Genomic DNA, 24887 nt, shown 5'->3' on the forward strand with positions numbered 1-24887 from the left:
ACTCCGCTAGTCCAGTCATAGTGACCGTGCACGTGACCAATGAACATTGGGTGTGAGTATATCGAATAAAAGCACACCGTGAGACTTCAAAAATCATGTATCGTATACCAGAAAGGTGAGTTACTGCTAGTTTTGAATGTACGGTGATAAAAGCGCTCTACTGCTTTCTCGAAACACAGATGGTTCGACTACAGCCGTTTTGGCGAACTCATTGGAGACACTTGCATAATGGCCTCGAAAACGCCACTGAAAAGTGACTTCCATCAATGTAAGATGAGACCTGAAGGCGTACCACCTTCAGAAGAGTGAGTTTGTATGTGTTTATAGTGTGTGTTTTAAGGTAGGCGGGGTAACTTCGTGAATTTCGACTTTGATCGGCTGAAACTCTTTAATGGCTTGATCAAACGATTTGATATTTTCTGTGTATATACGCTAGGATATGGTGATTACTTTGAGTCCAAGTATGACACTCTAGCTTCTATAGTTTTTATGAAATCGTCGTTCAATTGATGATGTGTAACAAAATTTTTGCTAAAAAACTTTCCGGGTACTACAAAACTTGCTCTTAACCACTTAGAGGACCATGTACATTGTTCTATTCGACTCTTTTAACTTGGAGAAGTAGGTAAAGTGTCTAGTGTAACTCTTTTCTGGCAACAATCCATGTTTCAGCCATGGCTATAGGCAGTGAAACAGGAGAATTCGTAAATTCACGAAGTTACCCCCATTGCGTATTTTTTGACACTATCGGCTATTTCCTGCCATATCTCTCTAACCGATTACTCAAATCTATTGTAACGTGGCAAACTTAGACTACATAAACACATGTTGATTGTAGCCAAGTTTCGTATTTATTGGTTTTGTATATCTAAAGTTATAAACAAAAACGCAAACTTTTCACGAAGTTACCCCCATTTACCTTATGGTTTGTGTGTTAGTTTCACACGCTTTTTTCTCTATTTGTCATTTGGTAAGGAGAAAAAAGGGCCTGGTCCAGTTTGAATTCCACAATCGTATTGCCACTAACAGATAAATGGGTAGTGTTAACCAAAGAAACGTAATGCGTATTCAAATAGTAATCACTTGCATCTATGAAAGCGCATTTACAAACCAATCAATGTCTAAAGCTGCTTTAGCGTCTTTTTATTGATTTACAAGTAAGCGGAGTCTTTGGTTATTGTTGTACTATGGTAGTTTAAGCACATGGGCCATAAATACTGCATGCTTACCATGTGACATGTCAAGATGATTTAGGGATTCGAACTGGACCTTTTTTCTCCCTACAAAGAGAAAAAAGTGGTCTGGCCACATGAGACTATTTTTTATGTGTTTTTATAGTTTGTGTGTGTGTGTTTATATACAAACAAGGGGGTATCACATAGTGTGGCACAGCCACTCCGCCCCGTTGATAGGGTTTGGTCTGTCTAGCATCATGTGCAGGTACAAATGTATGGAGATCAATGTCTCAACCACGAAAATTTGTTTCATGAAAATTACTATAGTATGTACGTGTTGAGCTGGATCCTCAAAAACATTTAATAACTCATGGATGCAATTACACATGATCTTGAAATTTGGCTCATTTGTAGTGCTGCTTGACCTGCTAAAGATATTTCAAACTCTTTTCGTTTAAATGTCTGTTGCTTCAGATCTAGGTACAGGAAAGGAAATGAATGGATACTGGGGTTGAGATCCAATACAGAACTTGTTATATACTCTAGATGTTTGTCTCCTGTCTCCTGTTACTTGAGTACCAAATCCACGAATATCAGTGATTTCATAAATGATGGTGTCCCTTTCCACATTTTCACAAACCATCCCTGAAGCCTCTGCCTGTCCCGGTGTCCGCTATGCGGGCTGCCATGTTTCCTTCCGCCTCCGTCTTGTTCCCTGCCTTGTTCATAAATCTTGTATCACAAACCAAACATACTGTACGAGATACTGTATTAGAAGATAGTTAATCTTTCAGAACAAACAGGCCGAATGCCATAAATCATTGTTAGCACAGAGTTTTTTTTACGAACTTACACCCATGTGTTGATAAAGTTGACCAGCCTGCCTGCCACCATCAAAGGCATCCTTGCCAGTGGTGACATAGTCAACCCTTCAGTTTGACCAACATAGGATTGACAACAATTTCATCTGAAATAATGTGCACATTGTGAGTGCATGGTGTGACTGTCTCTAGTCATTTCTTGGGAGCTGTCCACTTCCCAGGTAGTAGCTCTTTCTTGTCGGACCACCTGGGCAGGAATAGAGAGGTTGGTGCCACGGCTGGTTGCGCAGGGGGGGGCCTGCTGAAAAACCGGCTTTTCTTTGGCTTTCCTTAACAGCTGTAGCTGTTGTGAATAGTCAGTAGCCTCCTTTAAAAAAACTAGGCCCAAACAGGCGGGATGCTCCACTTGCCCAGTCACGCTCCTTCACGGCAGCAAAGGGGACTAATTCTTTGTTGTGGTCCTCCAATACTTTAGTCCTTCTCACTGCCAAAATCTGGATGGAGGCATTGGCCAGGAGGGTGAGAGCTGTCTTGACAGCCTTCCCTATTTGGTCCATTGACGGCTGGGCTTCTTCATTTTTGATACTCTCTAATAGTTGAGAGAGTGGTCCGACTGCCTCCAGTACTTGCCCTTGTAGGTTGGTCAGGGTCCAGTCCAACGCCTTAGTGGAGCTTGAACATTGGCCTGCCATCGCGGTGTCTAGGAACGGCGCCTTCATAAGCTTGTTCTGCAGTAGTGTATAGTGGAATTAGGTAATATCACAGTAACGAGTAGTAACAATCCATTACATATTACTAGCATAAGAAATTTAACACGTTATATTACTTCGTTATTGCATTAAGTGGTTCCTGAGGTTCTTACGCTGGACTGGAGTCAACTGGATGGAGAAGGCCTCGTTGAGGAATTTGTTAGTCCATTCAGTTACCAGTACCACTTCAATTGCCAGAGTAGTCCCTGGGGGCAGCTCCTCCTCTAGAACATCCATCTCTTTTGCCCACATGGTGCCTTCAGACCGAGACGAGGGGAGATACGCCATCGTGGTATCATCAGATGGTGTATGGGGAAGCAGGACAAGCTCACTTGTCGTATTATCCACATTCCCAACGCCAGGATTCGTCGAACTGTCGTGCTGAAGCGAGCTCGCATGCTTCAGCGTGTCGACGTCCTGATGCATCAACGCCATGCCATCAGTGAGATGTTTGAGCTGAGTGAGGATTTCGCTGGCAGTAGCTAGAGAGTCCATCACAAACAAGACGAATCAGCATGGCACGAAATTCAACACAATCAACAAGCGTTAGCTTGAAAAAAGGTCGAAGTGTGACCACGTGGTTGGGTAACTTCATTTCTGGTGCGTATAATGTAGAGTATCCTACCAACAAGCTGTAGATGTTTGGAAATTAGGCCAAACACCACTGATAAGAGAGACTGAACCTTCTGAAGTATAATTGCATCAGCAGCCATCATTTATTTACAGAGTTCAATTACTCTAATAAAACATACACCTGTTGATAAAATACTCTAATCTCTGTTCTTTAGGTTCACTCCTCGTCATTTGGTGGACAACCTTCAGAAGAAAGGTCAGAAGTTAGGTCTTGTGGTGGACCTGACCTTTACCAGCCGATATTACAACCCTGCAGTGAGTTAAGGAAGTGATTGTAATGTCATGAAAGTGTTTATCCATCTAACACTAGCAATTCTTTTATAGTACAATTTTATTTGTTTGAATCCAGTTCACTGCTTCACATACATACAGTATACAAATGTGCGTGTATACCATACACTACATACACAATAATATTATTATACGTGCCAATTTCTGTGTGGCCATTTTCAGGAATTCTTATCATTCGGTGTACGACACAACAAGGTGGCATGTCCTGGACAGGAAGTGCCAAGTGTGGAGGTCTATAATAAGTATGTGTGTGTGTGTGTGTGTGTGTGTGTGTGTGTGTGTGTGTGTGTGCGCGCGCTTGCATACGTGCATGTGTGTGCGTGTACGTACGTGCATGTGTGTGTGCATGCATGTTTGTGTGTGACTGTATGTGTATGTGATTTATTGTCATTCTTTTTACAGTGTTTTACAATGTTCGTTGTTTCAATATAGTTTTGCTCAAGTACTGAAAAGTCATTTAGCTGCTGAGGATCCAGGTTAGTTAGAAATACTTTAAATCCTTTAATTTTATGTAATTACTGTTTCAGGTGTGGTTGCAGTGCACTGCACTCATGGAGTAAATCGGACCGGCTACCTTGTTTGCAAGTAAGCACTGGTACTCATTTTTGTATACCAGAGATATGTTACACGTTATCAGATTTCTGATTGACCATTTCAAGTACACTGCTGATGGTGCCATTCAAGGTGAGTGCAATTTAAAAATTGGTGTATGTGTGCACACACACACACAACACTATAGGACAGGATTCCAATTCAGTTTAGTGTACTTATTATGAGTACGTACTAGATGTAAAACAAGTAAAAGAAAAAAATAGGAATTTTAAATTAGAGTAGGGACAGTGTATAGTGCTGATATAAAAAGTACTGAAACAAGCTGGATTGGACATAATGTCCAAATACTGTAAAACAGTAAGAAGTGAATATCCCTACTGTGCTAGTCCTAAGTTTTTCTTATACTTGTTTATAAAGTTTTTTTTGCAAGTTTGTGACCACTAAATAGCCTGCTTTTCACAAAACCAGTCACAATAGAGTTAATCATAACACTGTATACTAGATTATGACTCATACAATAACAACTGATCAATGGGTGTGACTCTACATAAGCTTGCAGATAATAATGGATGTGGATTCGTGCATACCTACAGACTGATGAATGGGCGTTGGTCCTGAGACCACACAACTGTCTATACTGAGTCTCTTTCTCTACTAAGTTACTGACATCAATTTTTTAAGCAAATCAGCACATACAGCAAAGTAACAGCAACAGCAAAAAAAGTGCACCAGTAACAATAAAATAAAGAGTCTGTCTATTAGTACTATAACTCTAGGTCAGTTCTAGAACTATCTTTAATTAACCTTGTTCCAAGTTGTTATCACCTTTTGAGAATGTTTATTATTTTACAGATTAAAGTTTATTTTTTCTCTTCTCCAGGTGTGGCTACCATATATGTCTACAGACAGTAATTTACATAAGTGGGCGTGGCTCATGAAAGAAGCAGGGTTATGCTATGATGTGTTACTACACATCCACATCGCTGCACTAATTAATTGAGCACGTGGGGTATAATCTGTAAAGGGGGACCTGGATGATCCAACTCAGTTTTAACATTGTTACTAAACTATATTTATTGACTTACACATTGCTAGTTTGCTGAGAGTTGCTCTCACTGACCAATATCAACAGCGAGCCACGTGTGTTCAAAATAGTTTGGTGCAACGACGATGTGTATTTGAATAGTTTGATGCAATATACACCGGTAGATGGAAGCCATACTGTAGTCTATTAACACTCAGCAGTAAAACCTTGACTGATGGCCATGGCAAAGAAGGATAAAAGGTAAGACAATAGCGCAAGCATTGTATGATTATCAATATACCAAAAGGTTTCTGCAAAAGAATTAGGGCTATAGCTGTAGCCAGTTTTCCGCTACTCTTGACTGAAGGCGTCAGGCAGGCGTGCCGGCAGTAGAAAATTCCCTTGAATAAATATAATAAAAAAATTCTGTAGCAACTTGACAGAAACGTTTCAGGTTGATCTGAAGACGCTTTTGGGTTACCCGACCAATACTGTCATGTTGTTGTGAGGAAAAATCGAGGCAGGTTTTTGGGTTATATTGTATCACAGGCCATGCCCACACCTTTGATGTCCCTACTGTTCAGTACTATCGTACTGTATGATATTATGTGAATGTGTGATTTTACATGCAACTACACTGTTCATTTTGTCTGAATTCCCTGTATCAAGAGTTCATAATACCTAAATATTATATATTATGAACTCTTGCCTGTATGTGTACATAATGTTTCATTGCAGCATTTAACAAGGCAAGGAGCCACAAAATTGAAAGGGAGAATTACTTAAGTGACCTACAAGAGCACTGGGAATCTACTCAGCAAGGTGGCAAGACAGAAAACCAGAACAATAGCAAAGTGTTGTCAGCTAATGACAAATCAGCTCAACATCAACAAGAATATTGGCAGCCTCTTCCTCAACACTACAATGACTATTACAACAGTGGACATTCTTTCTGTGATGATTGGTACCCATACCAGAGACATGATCTCTATCAGGAACGTGGCTGGGTAAGAAGGGAAAGAGACTATCAATCTTATTCCAGAGGGTTTAGAGGACACCATTCAAATCGTGGAGGCCATTCACACAAGCAAGGTGGCAAGTTTAACCATCCTTACAGCCAGCAGAAAAGGCAGTTTTCTGGCCAGTACAGCCCTCCAAGGAACTATCCCCCTAATCCACATACATACCAGCACAGCAGCAGACCAAGAAAACCTGTTAGAAACTTTACTAGCTAGTAGTGTGTGTATTTGTTTGTATGTCATTTTGTACTGGGTATGGAGGGTTTTGCGGTGACTTCAAAATGCATAGTAATTATACAATATTATTGTAATGATTAACATTACTGTTGCTTAAATCTGTTACAGTAAAAAAGTATATGAACAAAAAGTAGTGCCTACTAAACTACCATATATGATGATGGTGTGTCACTAATTGACAGTGCTCAGTGGAGGTTTTCTCTTGTGATGGTTGTTGTGTTTTGTTTGCATTGGTTTAACGTTCTCTTTGCTCCGTTTTGTGTTGTCACTCTAACATTCAGATAAACAAGTGGGTTAATGTCATAAGATGTGTACACATACCTGACTAGAGACAGACACATCTGTCTGTGGGGGACTGTTGTCCTGGAGAAAGAAGACATCACATTATATAAAGTTTGTAGAACAGACCCACAACTTGAGATAGCAAATTGTATGAAGCCAGGTGTCCTTGGATGGGCATACTGTAAGCATCATAATTAGTCTGCTCACGTGTTGATCATGTGAAGGTCACACACAACGTTCGTGTGATCAAGCACGTGGGCAGCTGGGGACAAGACTACATCATGAAATTGTTGAACATAACAGGCATAGTTTTTGGGCAGCTTTTTTATATGAATGTCAATATTCTCTAGTAGAATAGTCACACATTTAGTTTGGAATTAATGGATCTCTAATGGGGTAGTCAAGCATATATCTTGCATAATCGGATCAATAGCGTGTTCATATCACAGAGATAATAACCAGGGTATAATTATGTTTCAGAAATTCCTGTCCCATCCCCTTTCTCATCTTTACACTGTACAATTGGCCTTATAAAAATGAGGTTTACTAAGTTGTATTTACTCTTGAGCTGTTGCCACTATCGGATGCTGTAGAGTCCAGGTCTGAGCTCTCTTCTTGAATCTGCTGCATCAGCTGCTGTTGCTGGCTTCTGAACTCGTTGAGCAGTTCAGCATGTGGTTTCGTATGAGATAGCCTATCTGGGTAGGTGAAATCATGTCTCATCGGTGTCTTTCCTGCAAACAACAACAATCAAACTATGCAGTGTGCTATAAAGGAATGCATAAGTACACAGGACGCTATACAAATAAGTGAGGTCGGGAGATTAACTGATTAATCTAGTCTAGATATTTGTCACTGAGAGTCTATTTGTACAGTATACAATTAAGGATTTTCACTACAATGGCCACTTAAGTCAGGTATCTTTTTTGTACACTAAAAATTTAGAAGCAAATTTCATGCAAGATAAATACTTAAAAAGATGAAATTCACTGTAAGTTTGACAAACATTTCCAATTTTTCAGTGATTTTTCATTATTCGTTTACCTGTTGACTTGTCTTCCATAAGTTGCTCATTGAACAACAGCTCAAATGATGAGCTGATATGGTCCAACTGTTTGTTACTAGTTTCAGTAAACTCTTGGGTAACACCAGCCTGTTGTGACAGCTGTTCGTTCCACTGACAACTAGAGGCTAGCAGATTATCTCTTTGCATCGTCTCCACCGATACTTGCAGTTGTCTCAAAGGAGCAGTCAGAGACATGCGCTGATTCTATGTGAGTACAGTATGTAGTATTTGTGTGGTATATGACAGCTGTTGGCTTGCCTGTGTGGTGTTCTGGAAGATTCTTCCTTGCATCTTTACTGTACTGCAGACATGATCACAATGTTGTTGAACAGTTGAGTTCAGCTCCTCCAGTGCCTGTATGGAAATGGACAGGTATCAGTAGTGTAATACATGTTACTACAGAGTGGAGAAATATTAATTCCTGACATCTAGAGAGCACATGGTGTCCCGATTTTGGGAAGTACATTCATACAAATGGACTGTGAACAAGTGTCCTGATTATCAAGGTGTCTGTATTTCAGAATGTCAGTTTGCATAGGTTCTACAAATTGGCAGACCTACGTACGTATACAGGACTGCTACTAGAAATACAACTAGTATTAGGAGTGAGTACAGATGTTTAATAAACTCTGGGAGTATTAGTTTGTACCTCCATGCAGGCTGAAGTACTAGTAGACAGGCGAGTGTCCAGTTGCTGTAGTGAGGCTTGTTGGTCAGCCTTATTGTGTGCCACACTGCCAGTGTTGTCCTCTAACTGACAGGAGAGTGTGGTGATGAACTTGTCCTCTTCTGCTGCTACTGCAGTAACTGACTGCTTGCTCTGCTCTAAACACCTATATATGATACACAATTTGCATGTGTGCTTGTTTAGTCTATGCATGGGGAGCTAACAAAGCATACGCCAATGTCTATGACTTGCAAAACTAGGTGAGAGGGTTCAAGTTCTCCCACTGTGTCATTTATAGTATGTACATGTTGAGCTGAATCCTCAAAAACATTTATTAACTCATGGATGCAATTACACATGATCTTGAAATTTGGCACACTTGTAGTACTGCTTGACCCACCAAAAAATATTTCAAAATCTTTTCGTTCAAAAGTCTGACATAACATTTATGGCCAATCAAAATTTTCACCATACATTTCCTATGGGGAAGCCACTAAAGTGCGATGTCCATTGTAGTCTTTTCCCCGAACTTGTAATGAAGCCAAACTGTACATCTCTGTTGTTGACACCTTTGCTGTCACCTTTAATCATCTGGTTTGCTGAAATGTTTACTCTCTCGAGAAAAAAATCAACTTTTAATTTTTAACTGTTTTTCAGGATTCAGCTCAACTTGTACATACTATAGTGAGGTATGGCAGAGTTGTCTTGTACTTGACTGCAAGAATTTACCATTCAATTGGTGTGACCAAGCAAAAAAAATTAGCAGCTTTGTTGTGTGTGTATGTTGTCATGACTCATGAGCACATGTGTGTGTTTACTGAAAGCCTCTAAACATCAACACAACACAGAGAAGAAATCATAAGAACCAAGTTCTGGTTACAAAGTCCCACACATTAGAAAACACAAGACTACTCACTGTTGAAGGTGTGAACTACGTTCCTTGTTCCTATCAACATCACAGGATATACTGGAGGTCACCTTCATCATGTTAGCACACAAATGCTCCTCCTGCTGTGTCATGGCTGACTGTAGTACCTGACCAATCTGGGCCATTACTGACTTGTGCATCTCCTGCAGGTGCAAGGAGCTGTTTATATTCCAAGGCATGTGGCTTATATGCAGGTAGAATGTGTGTGTATGTCCCTACTGAGCACATTTGAATACTATAAACATACACATATAGTGCAGAATATAATGTATTTCAGTGGTTGGCATGATGTGTTATCAATTACCAAGTTGGCAGAATGCAACACCCAAGTAAATCCCACTGGATAAAATTACAATAGTTTTGTAATCATTAGCAATTTAAACCATACAGTTCCCAGACACATACCATAACAGATCATGATGTATTACAGTACAACACATAATATACTGGCTGAAAAATGTACTTAGTACACATTGAACTGACTTGCTGAAGGTCCTTTTGCTGCTTCAGCAGATCATTTAGCGCTTCTTGTTTGGCTGCCATTTCCTTTTCCTACAACACCACCAGGAATTGAAACAGCATTGCAATATGCATGCCCTAAGAACAATCCCAACCTGTTCTTGATAGCCATGTGTCACTACTGCAGCCATTTTCTCCAATTCCTTACAGTGTTTGTCAAAGAACTGTCTCATCTCATTGCCATGTGAGGAAACCTGTACAACGGTGTACACTTAGTCACCTCAGTGGGTAAACAAGTTATAGAGCCAGTAGTACAAGTACACAATTAACCAGTAATACAGGTAAACAATACATTAATTATCTGGGGCATAGCCAAGGAGTATTAAATTACCTACACAACAGCCCAAAAGACTATATGGGTACATCATGTATTGTGTGTGCTACAGGTGTACCTGACGTTTGAGTAGTTGCTGTGCCTGAGCTAGGGCCTGGGAATGTGTGGTTATTTGTTGTGACAGTTGGTCCAGCGATGGCTTCAAAGTATCCCTCAACACATGAGACAGTTGTGAGTAACCAAACTCCTAACAAATAGTGTCAAGATAGGTATAGAGGAGTTGTCAACATGCTTGCATGATTCTTCTATTAACCTTCATTGTGACTACTTCATTGCTCAACTCTTTTTGCTGTTTCAAGATAGCCTCTCCATTATTCTGTTTAAAATATACCTATACTATGCATGCATATAATTTGTGTGTGTGTGTGTGTGTGTGTGTGCGTGTTGTGTGTGTGTACTGTGTACAGTACATATACCAATGGCGACTCTACCTGAGCTTTAAGAAGCTGGGCATCCGTAGTTGTGGCCACCATATTCATCATGGATTGCAAGCTGGACTGGATGGATTCCACTTCACAAGATGTCTTCTCCATCCAGGACACTGTTAAAACACAATCATCAGTACACAAGCCATGAAAGACAGGATACATGTTACATAACAAAAGCCCTCTAATGTGCACACACACCTATTCCTGCCTTGAAGCTGTTGTTGAAAGTTTCAGCAGTCTGTTGGTAGTCTTGAAGACTATTCGTGGCAGAGTTTAACAAGAGAGCAAAACTCTATAGAATAAAAAAAATGTTCATGAGTGGGTGTGTGTAATTTATGTGAGTGAATGAGTGAGTGAGTGTGTACATGCAGCAATGCACACAGCAATTTGCTTTCAACCTGTTTGAACCCATCTGTGGTCTGGCGATTGTGAGCTTCCACCAGTTTCTTCCGGTCCAATTTAGCATGTAGACCTTGTACATCACTGATTCCAAGCTTCACAGTGTGCATGAGTTGTACAGCTTCTTCGTGCAGTGCTTCTTCAGTGGCAGTATGTTCAGCCAATAAGAATGAGTTTTCTGCTCTAGCCTTTTCTGTTTCCTCGAGTACCTAAGTGTTTGCAACAAACAATACACACTACACAAACAATACACACTACACAAACAATACAGACATGCACACAAGTACCTCATTAGTACTCTGTAGCTTCTCCTTGGTGTGCTGCAATGAAACTGTGGTCTGTTCCAGCTCTTCTACCTTAGCATCCAACTCTTCTTTTGTATCACTAAACAACTCCTTGATCTGTACATGTACACACATAACAATGCATCTTATAACACGTGTCCATACCTTCTCCAAATCAGCTTCCTTGACCCTCAGATATTCCTGTAGCTCAACCAGTCTCTCCTTATGGCTTTTGATCAAATTCTCCATACCACTGGGGGGTAGGGATGGGGGAGACATAAGACCACAGCAAGCACAACAACATACACATAGTTCTCCTGCGATATAAATATGCCATTCTTCTCTCTAGTGGCAACCAAGTCTCGTTTTAGCTTCTCGATTTCATCAGTGTACTCCTATAAGAAAACAAATACAACCTTAGAGTTTGTTAAGAGGAATTGCCCTATTGTGAGAGTTAACAAAACACCTTACCTTTATCAAAGCCTTCTTTGTAAGCTTCTGGTTGATCTCTGGTCGGTTCATGATATTCTTAGCACGATGAGCATAGTCAAGGGTGCTCAGTGTCTCCTCAATGTTGCACTGTGCTGGGGAAATGGTGGCAATGATGGAAGTCTTTGTACGCCCACCCAGTGAGTCTTGTAATATACGAGTGAGTTTACTCTCCCTATACGATTACGAAAGCACAATTATGTGAGAGATGAGCAGTTGATATAGGAAAGCAAATGCAACAAATAGGCACCATGCGTGCACACACATAGTACACACCTGTACGGAATATGAGGAGCTCTTTCTACTAAAGCTGTTATTACTCTTCCAAGCGTCAGTAAGCTCTGGTTGATGCTACCTATAACGTTAACACAAACAATGTCTCCTCTCACCAATACAAGTTTATCAAACTCACCAGCCTCCTTGGCACGCTTATCCACTGCACCAGAGCGACCAATGTTTTCACTACCAGCAAGATCAACCTGTAGTTAAAAATAATCCACCAACTGCTGCAACTCGATTCCTTCAACTAACCAAGTTTAGCTTCCCAGTTTTTACAAGCTCCTCGCCATCTAAAGTGCTCTCCTTAATGTGGACTGTCACAGAGAACACCGTGTGCGAGCGAGATGAGTGGGCATTGATTAGAGTAGCTGCTGTCTGCCTCCGAAGACTGCCCTTCTCCAAGATGGAATAGACTTCATTTTTATCATGAACCACCACTTCTTCAAGACCAGAAATAACAACAGACCCCTAGATAAATATACAAATATGGTCAAGTCTCACAAGGCACTGTACACAAGTCATGCATGTCATCTAGTCACTTCCAAGCAGCATTAAATTACGACATGGTTAAATGCACACAACTTTCTAGAGACCTCCACTTTTTAATCCTTCAGTAGCCCGTTAAATCAGGAATGAACAATTACGTATTCACCAACACTCCTTTCCATATATGAATGGCTAAGCACACAAGGACCCTCACCCAGTAATTGGTAGCGTGATTACCATCTATAGTACAGTGAAACCTAATTACTGAGTTTGGGACAAAAAGATGGCCACTACATAAAGTAAAGAGGTGGTCACTAAGCGAGGTGTTTCACTGTACTCTATTACCAATATACAGTTGTACCTTTTTAGAAGCATCTTCATATATCCTTAGTTTTAAGGCAGTTGGATCTTCAGACACGCACAACAAGTCAAACAGTTCTTCATTGTACAACTCCAGATAGGAGACATGCACAGAAAACTCTGATGTCTACAAATTAATTAGCATGAAGTCAAGTATAGCACTCACACACAAGCACGCACGCACCTGGCATTCCAGTTTTTCAAACAGCTGGTGTAAAGCACGGGGTATGATTCCTGACAACGGATCCTGTTTGTGTGAAATATTAAAACACAAACACATGGGTGATAAATTCTTCACTCACTTCTTCCCAAGAGAGGGAGCCTTCAGAGCTCCTTTCTCCTTCCATAGTAAACGTTTTTCCTGTTCCAGTCTGTCCATAGCTGGAATACGTAGTTCCACAAATATTTCACACAGTTTGTATTTCTCAACTCACGCAAATACGGTGCAATTATATCCCGTGAGAACCTCATCAATTAGCGGTGCGGCTATTGCCTTGTACACGTGTATCTGTTTTGATTCAGGCCCAAACACTTTGTCGAAAGTAAACGTCTTGGAGCCCAGTTTCTCCAAGGCTACACGTATCTCGCCTTTCTTTGATTGACATTCGATAACTGATGATGAACCGGCTTTCTTTTCATTGACATTTCTTGGTCTATAACACACACACACACACTTGTTAAACAGGTTCTTCCAATTGGCTGCTTATACCTGCATCTTACGGCCACTTGAATATTGGTCTCTTGAGGAGTTGGCTTCCGTTGTTTCCCTGACATTATCACGACAAATACTATTTATTGGTACCCTCGAAAATTCAAAAGTTGTCGTTGTGAGCATGCGCGGTGTAATAACGAAATCAGGACAGAAATCACGAGATAGGGAAAACATGGCCGCTAATTATGATGATCCGGTGTGTTTCTGACAAGTAATAGAATTGAAAGATAAACATGGCTCTTAATTATGATACAGTTGAAAACTGGACTTTAGATGACATCGCCGTGTGGCTGCACGTTGTTAACTTGGACCAACACATTAAAGCGTTTGAGAAAGCCGGCGTGACTGGAAAGATATTACTTACTATTGATGAAATATTTATTTCGTCAAAGTTAAAGATCAATGCTCCCTCAGCACAGTTGGTTCTCAAGCAGGCCATTGATCAGCTAAACGGAGACGCTCGTAGGAAAGTATTAATGAACAAACGGGGAAGTGATGTTGGTCCCGTGCTCGGTCCCACGCTACCACTGGGAACAGCACCACCGACTTTTAATCGTCATGACAAGAGAAACCAGACTATGCCACCTAAATTATCCGTAAGCAGCCTTCCTCCTCCACCAGCACCTTTGAACAAGTCTGCCAAAGAGCTAATGGAGTACAAGTGTAAATACAGTGGGCAAATTAAAAAACAAGGAGGCCAACACAAGAGTTGTGAGTTGTGTGTAATACCAGCTACTTTCTGTCTTCTTTGTGCTATTGAATTACCACTCAAAATGACATTTACATTTTCAAGTTGTCCTTGCTGTTGTGTATTCTACTATTTGTGATAGTGTTTGTGTGGGTATGTCTGTGTGCAGTTTGCAGCAAACCAGTTCACTGTTTATATATACTCATGTTTACGTCTTTGTATGTAGTGTATATGCACATGCATACATGTATTGTGTCTACGTAAATGTATACCTTTATATAACACTTGATTATTTTCTGTGTAGGGAAGGAAAGATTTCTCATCCTATCAGAGGGCTGTCTCTACTACTTTGTCAACAATAAAGCAGCTAAAGCCAAAGGATCTTTCTCCATTGCAAACTACCAGTGAGAACACTTAAGTAGATAGAGGGAGAATAATTTTGTCTTATATTGCTGTAATGTTTATACTGTACATTACACACCTAAAGGGGATTTTAAAATATCCTCCATATATCATCATTATGACGTCTATAAAATCCATAATGATTAAAAGGGGGCAAGTACAATTTAATCGCTATAAATTTGGTCATAAGATATTTCTACTTTTGGTCTGTAAAGGACAGCATTTCAAGAGCAAAAACTTGCACTGTGTAGTATGTAAACATCTGAAGCATGATGATGCACATGTATTACCCCTAACCTGAAGTAGTTTTGGAAAACTGAGCACAGGATCTAGAGTTGTTGTAGAAATATAAAATGACTACATGTTGTGGCCCACCAAAAAATGTTAATTACTTTTGAATAGCTCTATCTGCCATCCTACAATTGAACCAAACTGTGCTGATTAATCAGTAAACACCTGTTCATCAGCAAAATTACTGTATCAGCAATTATCAGTAGATGTTTCATTTTAAAGACTCTGGTGTAGGTTGCCAAGACAGAGAATTGGGGGCATCTATTGGAGATATCGTGCAATACAAAATTTTAGTGATTTAACTCGTGATAGAATTTGGCAGATAATATTTTTGGTGAATGCTTGTGTCACTACATTCTGTCTGTTTAGTTGGCTAAAAATTGGGCTAGAATGTTTTTGATCAATTGAATTCAATTTCCCAAATTTGCTCCCACAAAAATTTTGTGTCAATTATTGAAATCCAGACCAGACTAAAGGTTAATACTTTAAGCCTTATGTTCTATGTATATAAATAGTATTTATATCTTCTTTAGTGTTTACATAGCTGAGTACATATGTTTATTGTATGCCATTTGTGATTTGTGATCAATATTTTTGTACAGTGTCCATTCAAGGGCAATGCCTATATTTAGGCATTATTATAAAGCTTTTTTGGTAATACCACTAGGCCCTACTATTGTTTATATCCCCTGTTGTGTTTATACACTCCTCACCTTGCCAATAACTGAATAGCAATACAACAGAGACTCTAAAACTTTCTAATACGTTTCTCCACACAATCGCTACAGAACTATGAGTTTTTCCTACAAGGCAAGTTTAAAATATAACAAACCACTTCACTCTAGAAATCAACCCTAGAAAAATGTACTTTATTAGTAGCTAACTCCCCTTAGTTATTCTGTCATCAAATAATTCATTTGAAGGTTAAATACTACTTTTAACTCCTACCACTTCTACAAACATGACTCTAATAATTACTTGTGAGTGACAGTAGTATATGCAAGTGTAACAGAAAGGCCTTCTTTAGTTTTATAGCAATTGTGTATTGCTCTAGAGTGGGTAGTTTTGTGTGCATCGTTCGCTCTACAGCTATTCAGTCTGAGGTCTATCGTGATTGTGTTGTCAGCAATTATTACAAGGTGAGGAGTGTATACCCCCCACTGTAAATATCCTTAATTGGGTATCACAGTTTTAATTTTTGGTCTCAATGTACTGTGTAGTATAGTGGCTTGTTAATACCTCGGTGTGACTGAATTGTAGGGCCCTAACAGTAGTAAAATGTTTGCATTTTTTTGTGGAATTGGAAGTGGATTTTAATGATCCTCAAATCTATTGCAATGTTCTACATGTAGACATTGAAGAAACATTGTCAGTATTGATCATTCTAAATGCCAGATATAACCTCTTTAAATGCATTGAGCTTAGCAGTGAATTACTAATCAACTATTTTTTAAAGATCTTTTTTGAATAGTGTAACATTCTTTTGTTTTATTTCGTACAAACTTTGTAAAGTATGTGAAGATGAGGGGGAAAAATTGTCAGGATGCATATTTTGGGAATGCCTCATGTGACTTCACTCAAATTTGGTATGTGTAGACTATCCAACTTAAATTATCCACATATCCTGTCACAAAATTACTGAAAATAGATACGAGGCACACAACAGATATACAAGGAGACACTGTTATGTTTTGTTAGCTTCTTTGACAGTGTATCATGTGTCTTGGATACTGTGACAACTTATGACATGTAATCATGGTTTATGTGTCTTTATCTTGTAGCATTGAAGATTCAGAAGCAGCTGTAAAAACCAAGTTTCCTAATTCCTTCAAAATGGTTACAAATAATTCAAAGGACAGAACATATTACTTCGCGTTTGATAGTCCCCATGTTCTCCAGGTATACAATTGATGTAACACAGAGCATATTAGAATGTTTAAATGTTAACCACATTTACAGTAGCTACTGTCTGTGTACTGGGTCCAAATTAAAAGTAGCCTCTAAATAATAAAAGTGCTTCTCTACAAAGTATTCAAGTACTGGATAACTTAATCTTTTAAGGGCAAAACTTGCATGCTTTATATTTTCTAGCCATTCCTTTGAATTGCACAATAAGTACCGTACACCACAAATAAACTGGCTCATTTTATAGTTGTAACATAGGCACGAGTGGTCTGCCTGATATGTCCACCCTTAACACGAGGGCTGCAGGCCTGAAGGTGGAGATATCGGGCAGACCATGAGTGCCCATGTTTCAACTATTATGTAACATTCACTGGATTTTGTTTTATGTACATGCCTGAAAGATTCAATGTGGCTAGGCAGCAGGTAACCTATGTTTGTTATAATAAACAGACAAGTCCTATAAAGATATCAGGGAAAAATTGAGTTGGGCGAATCGCATGGAATTACAAGTGTTTTAATGTTTAAAAATTAATTACAACATATGCTAATTGGGGCGAGCCTGAGCGAGCCCCACACTAGCGAGTCGCCCACGTAACTTTCGTCTCAGCGACCATGCCCAAAAAACTACAGAAGAAATCGGAAAGAGACCCTGAAATAAACGGACTTACCGTGAAATAAACGGCGTAAATCACAGCACTTCCATATATGTTCGTCTCATCGACCATGCCACGGAGAAATATACGATGTAGATTACAGCACTTCCATATATGTTCGTCTCATCGACCATGTCACGGAGAAATATACGACGTAGATTACAGCACTTCCATATATGTTTGTCTCATCGACCATGCCACGGAGAAATATACGACGTAGATTACAGCACTTCCATATATGTTCGTCTCATCGACCATGCCACGGAGAAATATACGACGTAGATTACAGCACTTCCATATATGTTCGTCTCATCGGCCATGTCACGGAGAAATATACGACGTAGATTACAGCACTTCCATATATGTTCGTCTCGTCGACCATGTCACGGAGAAATATACGAAGTAGATTACAGCACTTCCATATATGTTCGTCTCATCGACCATGTCACGGAGAAATATACAACGTAGATTACAGCGTATGAAACACGTGTATCAGCGCGTGAATATGAAAATCACCTAAGGTTGGCTAAATGAATGCAGAAGAACGACTTAGAAGAAGGAGACAGCTGTACAGATTGAGAAGGGACCGAGAAACACAAGAAGAAGCTGAAGAAAGACGAAGGAGAAACAGAGAATACTCCAGAACAAGATATGCTAGGCAAAGGGACACAATCTTGCAGCAGAGAAGGCAGAATTAGTATGTAAAATAATGAATCAGTCACACAACAATAACATTGATTTATCTACATAATAATTTTGTTTGCTTGCTTATGCTTTACGTTGTGTTATCAGATTTGTATATGTACCATGCTAACATTGATTTTATTTCTTTTGATAGTGCTTCGAATCTCAGTACAGACACAAATTCTGATGTAAACATTAACGGATCACAGGATGCCGAATTGCCAGCATACAATGACCCTGCTGTTATTTCTAAGATTGCGGAATTTCATGCTGAATTAGTTTCATTGGATCCAGTCGGATGTTCAACGCTACCACGTTCACTTGAATATACACTCATCATCAGCTACCTATTGCTGCTATGCATGCTCCCATTAAATATGTTCAGGCTCGCCCCACGATGCTGTTTGCATCTGTCTAGTTTAATAAAGGCCTAAAGGGATAAACTTTGTTGTAGCATAGTTATCTGTAAATGTGGGTGTGGTTCGTATTTGAAAACGTGCCAAAACACTTGTGTAAGCACTATAAGACTAGGTATCACTTTTAACTAACATTTCCCAACTCGTAGAATGGCAAGGATACTGAAATTCCTCCATCTGAGTGCTTCTTGTGGCCAACCTCGAACTCATGATAATTGAGCATTAGTTTATTCTCATTCAGTCTGAGTTTTTGTAAAACAAACAGAACGGTACCGCTACCTCATGAGTTAGAGAGCATTATACAGATAATTCCCTTACCACAGGGAATGATGCCCTGACCATGGGGTAACATGAGGTATGTGCAACAGTGGCTTCTGCCCATGCAAAGTGTTACATAACAAGTTTGATGTTATGCTACTTCTAAAAACCAGGCACCCATGCAGTTACTTCATAGCCAGCCCATGCGTTTAACTTACGAATGGCTCAGGGCACGAAGTGCCTGCATGCTATTTGTGATTACATGAGGAAGGTGAAGTTGAAATATCAACATGTAATGAGCATAATTACAAGGTATAACAGCCATTTTGAAGTTCACGTGACAACGATGACATCACTACACACAGCTCCTATAAAAGGTCCACGTGTTCACACTTGCTTGGCATTTTAGAAGTCAACCTCTCAGCTATGTGTATGCTTGCTTGAAATTACAACTATATAGGTTGTACCTATCTAAACGACCTATGAAGTTAAAAACCTCAGTAGTCAGCTCTAGCTGATCTAAAAGGTACACAAAAGATTAGCACAAATAATGTAGGGCGGGGGGGGTGGACATGTTGATATTTCAACTTCACCTTCCTCATGTAATCACAAATAGCATGCAGGCACTTCGTGCCCTGAGCCATCGTAAATTACATTTCGGAAGGCTCTGTTTCCATATCAACATGTAAGTTTGAAGAAGCTGCAGACGTCAGTACTGATATTCCAAATGATTCTCTTGAATCCTTATTTCTGTGATAGAACGTCTGAAAGGTCCCTTCTGAAGACCGGTCTGCAGCCTTTAAGATATCTCCTATAGTCACCCCAGACCATACTGCTGTTGAACATGAAGCTCCTCTGACTGAATGAGCTTTAAACATTGATGTGTCAATACCAGCTTCAAGCAAGCATGTACGAAGCCACCTAGCAATAGTGCTACTGGTCACAGGAGCATGCTTTCCAATCCATGAAAGAAACAGTTTAGACTGAGTAGTGTTTTCATCTAAATTCCTGAATGCAGCTGTCCGAGATTTATAGGCCTTTAGGGCCTGCACAGGGCATAGGCCTGGGTCTTGTGTAAACTCTGGGAAAAAGAAATTCTCCATTGGACGTGAAGCTCGACTCTGCTTGGAAAGGTGTAGGGGTTTAAAAATTACTCCACTTGCCACGTAGGTGCGGGCACTGATATCCAGGTTAGCCAGATCAGCTGAGCGAGATGGCCTGGTTAAAGCTAGCAGCATAGCTGTTTTGATGGAAATTTGGCGTAGGGTAAGGGAGCTATTTTTCCCTAAACCCTTAATGTACTGTAGCACAACTCCTACATCCCAGAAGGTGTTATATCGTGGGAGTGGTGGTCTAGCATTATATGCCCCTTTTAGTACTCTTGAAACCAGCGGGTGCTCACCCACTGGGTGACCCTCTATCTTGCTGTGAATAGAGGATATTGCTGACCTGTATGAGTTAAGTGAGCGGTATTGATAGCCCTGATAGTGCAATTCTGCCAGAAAATTTACCACATCACTCACAGGTCCTTCAAAGGGATTTCTATCCCTTGACTGACACCAAGAAATCCATTTGAAACACAAGGAGTTATAACTTTTGTTAGTCTTTGATCTCCAGGAAGAGAGTAAGAGCTCTGAAGCCTTTGTAGAAAGTCCCTGTAATGAGAAGGTACTCCGGAGATGGGCCATGCGATCAATTGTGGGATTCCCCGAGCCATTATGAACCGTTTCCCCGCTGGCAGGGTCACTAAATCTGGAGTGTTGGGAAGTAAGTGTGGGTAGTCCTCGAGCATTCCCAGGGCTACTGGGAACCAAGGTTGAGTTGTCCACTGTGGAGTTATTAGCACCACTCTTGCTTCCTGTTGGGTTATTTGTCCCGGGCACCTGTTGATGAGGCACCAAGGTGGGTTGGCATATCCCCTGTGTAGAGCCCAATTCTGTGTGAAGGCATCTGTGGCCTCTGCCTCCGGATCTGGGCGCCAACTGTAGAAGCATGGGAGTAGTGCTGTGAGACGTGATGCAAACAGATCCACTTCTAGTGGTCCCATCTGTTGCTGGAGCACCTGAAACACTGATTAATTGAGCTTCCAGTTGCTCCGGTCGCGATTTGTCCTGGATTCCCAGTCCGCTGTTGTGTTGTCCAGGCCCGGGAGATGTTCTGCTATTAGTGTAATCCCCCGACTTAGACACCACTCCCAAGTCTCCACTGCTAGTTTGCAAAGAAGGTCGGAGTGTAGTCCGCCCTTGTGATTCAGGTATGACACTGCTGTTACATTGTCGGACTTGCACAGGACTGTGCACTGACTCTGATCCCTGGTGAACGTTTTCAGTGCCAGAAATACTGCCATCAGTTCCAAATAGTTGATATGATGGGCTGCTTCCTCTACAGACCATAGTCCCCCTGTCTATTCGTGACCGTTCGTGGCCCCCCATCCCATGTTGGATGCATCTGATTCTATCACTAGCACTGGAGTTGCTGGGAGAATCGGTGCCCCATTCATCTGTGAGGCCTGCTCTGACCACCAGTTCAGATCCATTCTTGCTGCAGGGGATAACTCTACCTGGGTCCTGAACTTCTTCACTGCTAAGTGGGGAGTGTCTGGTGGTAGGGCTGAGTTCATTAGCCTCTGTAGGGCCCTGTAGTGCAATGGGGCTGCTTGGATTGCTCTGGTTGTAGCTGATGTTTTCCCTACAAACCTTGCTAGTTCTCTCACAGACACTGTGGTTTGGCTTAGTAGGCGGAGAGCATCCTGGCGGATCTTTCGGAGCTTCTCTGATGGTGTCTGAATTCTTAGTGTCAGGGAGCATATTTGAAACCCCAAAAACTCTATCTGCTGAGTTGGGGCTAGAAGTGATTTCTTCCTGTTTATTAAGAGCCCCAGTGCCTCGAAAAGTTGGCATACTTGGGAAACAAGGATCTCTAGTAGATCTAAGCTCTGGTGGAGTAAAAGAATGTCGTCCAGATAAATGATCATTCTTACTCCTATCTGTCGGAGTAGTCCTACCACTGGCTTTAGCAGCTTGGTAAAAACTCTGGGTGCTGCTGATAGGCCGAATGGGAGACACTTGAACTGGTAGGTCTTACCCTCCCATTGAAATTGAAGAAATTGGTGGTGGTCTGGGTGAATTGGGTCCTGCAGATAAGCATCCTTGAGGTCCAATTTTGCCATCCAGTCTCCCTGTAGCATCAGGGATGGAAGAAGATGGAGCCCCTCCATCTTGAAATGTTCTGCTTTGACAAATTGATTCAGCTCCTTGAGGTTCACCACCGGACGGTACCCCCCACCTTTTTTCTCTACAAGAAATATCTGAGAAATAAAGCTGTTGGGACCTGCTTGAGTTTCCTCTATAGCCCCTTTGGACAGGAGCTCTGTCACTTCCTCCGCTATCAGAGAGCACCTTGTTTCTGAGGTGTGTATCTCTGAGGGGGCTTGATACTGCTGAGGGGCTGTGGTGAACTCGATATAGTAGCCCTTCACTACTTGGAGAACCCAAGGGTCTAGGGCTGCTGCCAGTTTTCCAGAAACTTGGGCAGTCTCCCTGCCAGTGCTGGGCATGTTATGCCCATGTTCATACTGGCAATCAACACCTCTAGGTGTTGAGGTGACCCTGGCTGACTGGGCTGAACCCCATGCAAAGGTGTTGATAACTGCATAGGTTGAACAGATTTTATTAAATTTAAGTGATGTGGTGCAGGGTATTGAGTCTCTAGTCATTTCTTGCCTTGGGAGGTACCAGGCTTTGCTGAGCTGGCCCCCATTTCATGTCCCTTCCGGCTTCGTGAGTGATCCTGGCCACTTCGGAATCGGCCACCCCCGCGACCCCAGGCACCTTTCTGGGGGTGGCTCTTGTAAAAACCCTGCTGTTTGGTGTTGGTAGAGCACACAGACTTCTTGAGAACAGCGGCTGCCTCCAGACGCTCTTTTGCCACTGAGGCAAAATGTTCTCCAAACAAAAAAGGTGGAGCCTCCCCAAAGTCCTCATCCTTAACAAGAGGTTTGAGCTGGGGATTCAATTGTTGCAGTATAGCCTGTCTGCGATGCACCGCGTGGTGCTTCGAGGCATTTCCCAGGAAATACAAGGCTTCCTGCATTGCCTTGGTGGCCTCTTGAAGGCTTGCTCTATCTTCCTGGATATCTTCAAGGGCCGCAATCAATGGGGATGCTGCATCTAGCCAGTACTCTTGTAGTTGCTTCACTCGTAGATCATTCCTTACGGTGTCTTTAGGTAGGTTAGCTGCAACGACGGGCTCCAAGGTAGGGCACTTCGTCCAGCGGCAATCGGGTGTCCCTAGTTTCTCTACTCGCTGAGCTCGGTTCTTACGGTCCATCCTCTTACTGAAGGCAGTCTGTAGGAAAGCTTTGCCGGCCTCAGATAGTTGAAAGGAGTCAGCATCAATCTCGGCGTCAAACTCTTCGTCGGTGTCTGGCTCCTCCTCGTCGGTCTCTCGACCGCGTTTTCTCAGAGTACCGCCCAAGCGGTTGCCAGAGTTGCCGGTATTCAACACATTGCCTAACGCGGCCGGCGGGTGGTTGCCAGACGGTGGCGGATTGGTGGCCACGCTTGTGGCTCCGCTCTTCAATTCTTGCAGTTCCTTCCGAAAAAGAAGCATCGTTTCTTGGAGTTCGGCAATAGTCGCTGTGGAATTGTCGTTGTCACTCATCTCGTTCTTGTAACACAAATCGTAGTATTTGCTGTTAAGCCAAGTAAAAAGCCGTGCAAGTGTGAACACGAGCTGTGTGTAGTGATGTCATCGTTGTCACGTGAACTTCAAAATGGCTGTTATACCTAGTAATTATGCTCATTACATGTTGATATGGAAACAGAGCCTTCCAAAATGTAATTCATAGCTAAATAGGGAATTAATGAACTATTTAGTTATATACAAATACCATCCAATTAACTATTTTAGTAAATATGTAATAATGGCTACCTGCAAATTCACTGTAATTAAACCTATTTTGTAATTCACTAATTGTTTTTGTAATTTATTACACACTGCTAAGGAAACGTAACTCAAACAGACCACTGTAAACTAAAAATTGCACACAGAAGTGTCTTCTCAACTGTTTTATAATCTGTCTATCGTGTTATCTCACGCAAATTCTTTTGAAAAAGCCTTGAGGCTGCCCTCCATTTTTGTTTGTGTAAGTATGGGACGCACACCCTTTCAACTCAAAGGGCTGTGCGGAAGTTTAATACAACTCGAAGGGATGTTTTAATACAGACTTTGTTTAGCTTTCAGTTCTTATATGTCGGCTGCTTTTACTATTTAATGGGTTTGCTCACGTGAGTGCGTACAGACGTACATACATAAATAGGTATAGGTAGGTACACACACACACACACACGCACACACATTTTTACAAATCAGTTTCAGTAAACCAGGCATGTGCCCATAGCTGGTCTTCGGCTGGCTGTGGGCGTGTGCCTGGTTTAAAATCACCAAACATTTTCTGATTTATAGTAAGTGTGACATGTCGTACAGATAGTCAAATTGTAATTATCACAGAGTGGTTATTTCTATATTAGTGTTCTTTAAACTTCACGCTTCGGACCAGTGTGTTGTCTGTCTGTATGTGTGTTGCAAAAATTTGGTTGGTTATTGTAGACAATGTGCTTTCCATTCATGTACAGGGTCATCTCTGGTCACTTTGGTAACATAGGAAAATATGTATTTCTTATCCCTTTATCATCCAAGGACTAATACATTGCAAAAAATGCATACTACGAGTGCCCTTTGTAAATGGACCCATAACTCTTTTGTCCTGAGAGCTACAAAGCTGAAATCATTACCAATTTGTTCAGTAGGCTCAGGCGTTTCTAATATAGTTTGGTGCGAAGTGATAAGAAGTAC

General features: G+C 41.1%; 3 protein-coding genes across 3 annotated transcripts in view; 2 read left to right on the forward strand and 1 right to left on the reverse strand.

The window, feature by feature from the left end:
* On the forward strand, window positions 1-6631 carry LOC136269352 (RNA/RNP complex-1-interacting phosphatase homolog). The gene is made up of 8 exons (XM_066064900.1): window positions 1-115; window positions 180-305; window positions 3534-3633; window positions 3832-3911; window positions 4102-4145; window positions 4197-4254; window positions 4307-4353; window positions 5984-6631. Exons 1-8 carry the CDS (start codon window positions 96-98, stop codon window positions 6478-6480), a joined length of 972 nt encoding a protein of 323 aa, XP_065920972.1. The 5' UTR covers window positions 1-95; the 3' UTR covers window positions 6481-6631.
* On the reverse strand, window positions 6540-13880 carry LOC136269350 (kinesin-like protein KIF11-A). Its single transcript, XM_066064898.1, has 26 exons — window positions 13732-13880; window positions 13457-13675; window positions 13325-13403; window positions 13207-13269; window positions 13024-13149; window positions 12429-12644; window positions 12310-12376; window positions 12174-12252; window positions 11880-12072; window positions 11715-11803; window positions 11574-11661; window positions 11412-11525; window positions 11124-11333; window positions 10924-11017; window positions 10729-10838; window positions 10551-10613; window positions 10356-10484; window positions 10059-10157; window positions 9928-9996; window positions 9433-9587; window positions 8499-8682; window positions 8108-8203; window positions 7828-8053; window positions 7345-7517; window positions 6823-6864; window positions 6540-6771 (listed from the first exon to the last, which is right to left on the reverse strand). Exons 1-26 carry the CDS (start codon window positions 13794-13796, stop codon window positions 6673-6675), a joined length of 3147 nt encoding a protein of 1048 aa, XP_065920970.1. The 5' UTR covers window positions 13797-13880; the 3' UTR covers window positions 6540-6672.
* Window positions 13876-24887, forward strand: part of LOC136269351 (uncharacterized) — a 24598-nt gene continuing 13586 nt past the window's right edge. The window contains exons 1-3 of the mRNA XM_066064899.1: window positions 13876-14445; window positions 14727-14826; window positions 16897-17014. Coding sequence (XP_065920971.1) covers window positions 13968-14445; window positions 14727-14826; window positions 16897-17014 — 696 coding nt within the window. The 5' untranslated portion in view covers window positions 13876-13967. The remainder of the gene's footprint in view (window positions 14446-14726; window positions 14827-16896; window positions 17015-24887) is intronic.

This window comes from Dysidea avara, chromosome 10, assembly GCF_963678975.1.
Source record: "Dysidea avara chromosome 10, odDysAvar1.4, whole genome shotgun sequence".
Classification (NCBI taxonomy): Eukaryota; Metazoa; Porifera; class Demospongiae; order Dictyoceratida; family Dysideidae; genus Dysidea; species Dysidea avara.